At 37.8% G+C, this 6,577-nt stretch overlaps 1 protein-coding gene across 1 annotated transcript; it reads right to left on the reverse strand.

Annotated features, from left to right (window-relative positions):
• Positions 1 to 2,951: 2,951 nt before the first annotated feature.
• Positions 2,952 to 6,243, reverse strand: LOC149005754 (putative late blight resistance protein homolog R1B-14). Its single transcript, XM_089135560.1, has 2 exons — positions 4,108 to 6,243; positions 2,952 to 3,829 (listed from the first exon to the last, which is right to left on the reverse strand). The coding sequence occupies exons 1-2, from the start codon at positions 6,241 to 6,243 to the stop codon at positions 3,356 to 3,358; spliced, it is 2,610 nt and encodes an 869-aa protein (XP_088991686.1). The 3' UTR covers positions 2,952 to 3,355.
• Between the last annotated feature and the right edge of the window lie 334 nt (positions 6,244 to 6,577).

Genomic DNA, 6,577 nt, shown 5'->3' on the forward strand with positions numbered 1-6,577 from the left:
TGGACCTATGGTGCTTATCAAAATTCATTGACGGCACCAAGGTTCTCACATCTTTCTCCCAATGACACTGCCGTTTCCTTCAATCTTTGAAAGCCGTGTAGGGCAACATGGGGAGTTTCTTGGAAGCCCAGTACATGAATCTAGAAGGAAGGAGATCACTTGATGTTCATTCTATCCCTACGGCATCAAGATTACATTCTAGCACTGCTATCTTGCCATTCATTGAAAAACAATTGGTCACTCTATGCAGGTATGGAATTGATAGGGGAAGTGCAGGATTGGAGCTAGCTACTTCATAGTTAGGGTTTTGGAAAGGATGAAGTAGATCTAGGAGTACATGGGAGAAGACTACTCTAAGATGATTTTCAGAATAAGATTTCAGTCAGTTTGTGTCCGTATGTTTTTATTCTAACGTTCTTATTTATCTTTGAAAACTCTTTTTATGTACCTTGTAACATAGCATGTGTGGTATTAATCCAATAGAGATGTAATGTATAACAAAAATTTTGATCCAAAAGAAATATAAACTATAGTAAAAGGGAATGTAAAAATATGATATAATTTTTTGCTTGAGGGATGTCATCTGCTCACAAGTGTGTATGCTGCTGCATTTTAGTCAAATAAGAAATTAAACTATCACCATCAAAACACAATGATCAGTGGTGGAATGACAGTTCACTAGGCAACTAGTCCAATTGGAGCCTACAACTGACCCAAGAATTTTAAATTGGTGATGGTAAGAAAGTGAACATTACCCGGTGTTTGTCTTCAGGTACTCAAAAGGTGAAGGGCAACATCAATATAAGATTGTCGAAGCAACAGGAGCAAATTAATATAATGATATTCAATACCCTGAATTTGTATGTAATGTAAAAATGTACCTTCTACTACTCAATTCTACAATCAGGTCAAAGCTTAATTTTATACATCCTCTTGGAGCCATTTTCACACTTCCGAGTGAGAGTGGAATGAATACACACGAAAATGAAAGAAATTCCCTAATTGTTGCACCGTTACTTGGATATAATTTGAAAGTAATATGATGGATTGGATGAAAGCACTTAAAAATTATTATCTCATCAACTAAAAATAAAAATTAAGCTCTAGTTTAACGCATAATGTATTTAAAAAAAAAAAAAAAAAACCATTACACAAGAATTTAAAAGCCCTTCATAGTTAGACAAGCAGCATTTATATTATAATCAAGTACTTATATAAAACTATATAAGTCTGCAACATAAAGAAATAATGACAAGGATAGAGATCGAAATGACCACTCGCTCACACGGACACTAACACTGATGCACGAACACTCACCCTCACATAATCACAATGGACACTCACACTTACACACAAACACTCACTCTCACATACTGAAATTTGAAATTCAAGTTGTTCTGAGCATATAGATAATAGAAAAAGAAAAAGAATCAAAGAAGTTGAGCTCTCATGACGTAGAATGTGGTGGAAAGAGCTGTTACATGAGTACAACTTATTGACATTATCACTGTCATGGGAAATGTTGATCCAACTTTCTTCAGCCCAACTCCAATTTAAAGCATCGTAAAAGACGAAGGTAGTCAAACTTTACTAGAATGGTTGAAGGGAATACAATTATCTATCACATGATAATCATGATTCATCGAAATAATTGATGTCACTATAATTATCAATTTAACTAAATCTTTGTAATGATAACAAAGGACACTCTAACTATGTAACAATGACTTTATTCAAATATGAAACTACATCTCCTTTGTTTTCCCTTAAAATGATAAAAAGATTAAAAAAAAAATAATCTATAGTTTTCAAACTACATGTAATTATAGAATAACTTCGCAAATCTATTGAGAATTTAATATTTATTAAAATCTGCAAATAATCTTTTGTTTTCAAACCCATTTTTGCAATCTTATTTTTTATGTTTTTCATTACAATACCATGCATGCAAAGAGAAGGGAGCCAAAACTTATTTCAGTCTTAAAACTATGACTGAAAAGCACCACCATCAGGGTTATTTTTAGTGTGACGTTCAGAATATTAAAAGCTACCATGACAAAGAAAACAAAACCAATAAATAAGCAAGAGCAAGACTGAACTAGTTAACTCACCAGTTTTAAACCCGAGAATTCAAGATATTACGATAGATAGATAATGACGTCACTACCGAAAAAAAAAAAAAAAAAACAGATAGATAATGACGTCCACCTTATCATTCTTGGTTCTGTCAATTTCCCTTATAAAATTTTCACGAAGCGACAGCCAGCAGTTCAAGTTTCTGAAGTTCAGGTAGCTCCCACAGTTGCTCAGAGATCCTTTTTAAACCTGGACATTTGCTGATGATGACCATTGACCACCCTCTTAAGATTAAGCGCTGCTCGTGGCTTTAGTTCCCAATCCTTCAATTTGGAATTTTCAATTTTGAATACCTGCAGCCCTTGAAATGAACCTTCTTCGAAGACCAAGACGTTGTCACTAAAAGTTACATCGTCTAGTTTGAGTATCTGAAGAGTAGATAGATTTTGAAACACCTCCATTGTTTTGGGTGGCAGGTTGCTCGCCTTTATGCTAATTTTCGGGATGGATTTTAAAACCCCATGTAATAATGTCATCTATCAAAGTTCATGTGGCACTATGTCCAGAATAGTCACTCGAAGTTGATTCCAAGTTATTTTTATTGAAAGTTGTTATTGATCAATTTCTTGCATCCATTAGTAAATTTTCATTGAGCATAAACCCTAGAGTGTCTGTCTAATAAGCCAACGATAAATAGATAACTTGTCATAGATGAAAAGTACCACAGATAAGCAAAGTTTTGGTGTTCATATATTCCAAGTTAATCTAAATCCAAATAATCAAAATTGTTTTGAAGGAAATGAAGATACGAGTCAAAGAGTTAGTTCCATTTTCATGGACATTTTGATGTTATATTAATGTTATGTGTGAGGCATGATCTAAGTAATAATTTTGGTCTTAGCCGTCATACTTTCTCTTAGGAAAATATTTCCATAATAAGTACTTTACCCAACAACAATAAAGTTCTTTCATTCTTAGAATGAGTTTATCAATGCGAACTTGTTCTAATAATGTTTTAAAAATATTTCCAGGACAGGATCATCAAACACTCATTCCAAAACAAAGAACAATCCACCAACATAGAAATATGTGACTTCTCACTCCAAGCAAAGCATTCCACAAGAAAATTCAAGAAAAAACAAACAAACAAACAAACAAGAAGTGTGAAAAAAAAAAAAAAAAAAAAAAAGAAGAAGAAGAAGAAGAAGAAGAAGAGAACAAGTAGAGGCAACCAGCATTGCTTTTGCAAGTTGAATCCTCCACAGATCTTGCTATGTGGTTAGCTTCGGTTTCCATACTCCGGCACAGATGCCCTTGAGGAGGATTCTTCATGAACTGGTTTGAGGGGATTTGCAGGAACGTAAATCACGGGCAATTTGAACTCGTTCACAACTTCACCAAGCTCGTGGTTGAGGTTGAACATATCAGGGGTTACATCCTCAGCTGTTGTACCGTGTGGTACGGCCAAACTCTGAATTGAGAAGTGATCTTTGCTTTCCATACTGATCAGAGCCTCCTTTTGAGCTTCCATTGTAAAAGTAACGTCACATGTTTTCCTAGGAAAAACGATTCCATTGCATGGATTCGCGCCGTATTTCTCGCTAGCCGTTTCAATGACGAAGGCCACGAATTGATTTGTGTTGTTAACAAGTTCAATGGAACATGAGCTCCGCTTATTCAACTCGAATGGGAATTTTACCTCTGTAGGATAAATGTCAAGAAGATCTCTGTCTATCCGGCCTGCTTTCGATAACTTTACCAGAAAAAAGAAAAAAAATAAAAATAAAAATTGAGTTGAGTGTTTTAGGATGAAAAGAAAAGAAAAGAAAAGAAAAGAAAAGAAAAGAGAGCTTACCAAACGAGTGCTAATGCAATATCAGAAATATATGATTGCATAAAACATTAACAGGAATCATAGGATTAAAATGAGTAAGATGGACCATGGAAAATTCGAACTATTAACCAGTACCGTTGAAGAATAAAACACAAAGTAGAAATGCATAGATACATAGGACTATTGCATAAACTTACCAGCTCAGTAATCCCTTGTATTGGAGGGTAGATCCACAGCAGAAGTCTTTTTCCTGATTCCTTTAACTCCTCAACAAGCTTATTTACTAATTTTTGAGATGGCGAATCCAACCGCAATTCTTGGAATGCACTGTTCTGATATAATTCTGTTGGCAGCTCTGATAGTTGAGAACAGCAACTGATGACTAAGTGGCAAAGCATTGGCATTGCACCTTTCTCTAGCTTCCAACTAACAATATCTGAATTAGCAAGTTTCAGCAGCTTCAGTCTAGGAAATGAATTTTTTCCGGGGTCCATCCATTCATTATTTTCAAAATTTATTTGCACCAGCTTCAGGATCAGAAGCTTTGGTAGTTTCCCGAACATCTCCAGGACATTAGGCTGGAGAACTGCTGCTTTCACAGTTATCTTGGTAATGGTTGCAGGCAAAGCGATTGTCTCTGTGAAGGTACATTCCCCTTTGAACTTCAATGACTGAAGGTGTTGTAAGCTGAAAGTGGCTTCTTGTTCTGCTTCGGATTCACAGCGATAATCAGTTAAACCTAATTTTCTTAGATTAGGAGCCTTCTCTGCGAGAGGGATGGCATACGAAGAGTCATTTGATATGTAAGACAGAGTAAGAAGGTTTGGCAGATGGTCATCACTTTCAGCTTCGGGAAACGTACTGCTCCCACCTAAATAAAGGTGCCTCAGTTGTAGCATCTTCCATATCTCCACCGGTAGCTCGTCGAAAAATGAGGATTTTCGCAAATCAATTGTTTGCAGATTCCAAAGGTTGAATATAGCAGCTATCGGAACTGGGATGCTCTTGGCAGGTTTCACCTTCAGGTACCTCAAATGAGTCAGATCTCTGATTGAATCATCGATTTCGTCCTGAGCTTCTTGGTCGCCAAGATTTAGCACCCTAAGCCATCGAAAATGTTGGAAAAGCGATCTCCAATCTTCTTCCGAAAAGCTCTGGGTGTCCTGGTTAAAAGAAGAGAAGGATCGAACAGGGGAACAAGCAGAATCAGAGGAGGAGCTTTTTATTGCTTCGGATAGATACTCTCTGCAGTTGCCAAGAATTGAGAGTATCTTTGGTTTGATCTGATCAGCACCGCCTGTGCTGCTTGTATTTGTATGATCTCCTCCGGTATGAACCTCCATAAATCCTTCTTCTTTTGACAAACGGAGGCAAAAGTCCCGTAATATATCATGAATAAAGCATGCTTTTGCCCCTCCGTCGGATCTGTCTCTGGATACTTGAATCAAGCATAGGCCATCGAGCTCCTCTAAATAGTATTCTGCAGCATCCTCCATCGTGCCATTCGCATTATTCACCAGATGTGGTGGCAATCCTATTAATCCTTCAGCTACCCATAACTGGATCACTTGCTTGAACTCAATCTCGGTGTTTTCCGGGAAAAGACCACCGAGATAAAGAAAGCATGACTGCAGTTGCTGGGGCAACTTACGGAAACACAAGGTCAAGATGTCCATCTGCCGATCGTAATCCCCCCCGCTTAGTCGTTGGTCGTTAATTTGACCTGCTATACTGGACCAACTGGATCCATAACCTCCGTCAATGGCTCTTAGAATATGAGCCACCACAGATATTACGAGTGGCCGCCCACAACAGCTTCTTACAATCCTTCTTCCCTGGGCTTCCATTCCATCATCACCAGAATTTAATACACGGATGAGCATCAGTGGTTCCCTGAAATATAATTCACAGAAGAGCATCCAACTTTGAACCTGGTCTAGGGACTTTAGTTCGAAACAATCATATTGCCAAATCCCTTTCGAGTCATAGAAATTATCCAGGTTGTCATTAAGTTCGACAGAGTATTCGGATAGGGGGAATGGTTCTATATCAGATCCAGTTGCATGAGAAGCCACACTAGGAAAACGGGTAGTTATTATAATACTACCATTACTATCATCGGGGAAAAGATGTTTCAATTTATCCCATGTTTGGGTGTCCCAAACATCATCCACCACTATCAGATACCTACGAATACCCTTCAATTGCTTCCGAATTTCGTTTCTCAGCTGCCGGACATCCATGTCATCGATGATATTCTCCGTACTCACCATGACATCTTTTAGCAGACTAAGCATCAAATCCCTCAACACATATGTTTTAGAGACCGACATCCACCCACTAAAATCTAAATCTCTAAAAATCTTATATAAAATTTTAGCCAGGGAGGTCTTACCTGTTCCTCCTTCTCCCGTGATTGCAATGACATTCAGCTGGTCTGTGTTCCCACCATTGGTCTAGTTAACCGCCGTGACAGCAGTCCCAAGTGAAATTTGGAACTCGAAAAATCAGTTTGACAGTGAAAATCAGCTTGACCCACTGACCGGTGGCTTCTTTTAGCGGTGGTAACTCGCACTGCTTCTGCATCCTTTTTGCATACGTTGCGGTAGTACTCGTCGCTGTTGTAAGTAAGGATGAGGCTTACGATTGATTTTATCTGTTCACGAC

This window comes from Hakea prostrata, chromosome 9, assembly GCF_041222555.1.
Source record: "Hakea prostrata isolate BN-2017 chromosome 9, UWA_Hpros_2, whole genome shotgun sequence".
Taxonomy (NCBI): domain Eukaryota; kingdom Viridiplantae; phylum Streptophyta; class Magnoliopsida; order Proteales; family Proteaceae; genus Hakea; species Hakea prostrata.

Excerpts from the sequence above, each read along its gene's own strand:
- LOC149005754 (XM_089135560.1), bottom strand. The coding sequence starts at position 6,243 with ATGTCGGTCTCTAAAACATATGTGTTGAGGGATTTGATGCTTAGTCTG. Across the intron at positions 3,830-4,107 it reads TACAAGGGATTACTGAGCTG|TTATCGAAAGCAGGCCGGAT; the intron begins GTAAGTTTATGC and ends TTTCTGGTAAAG.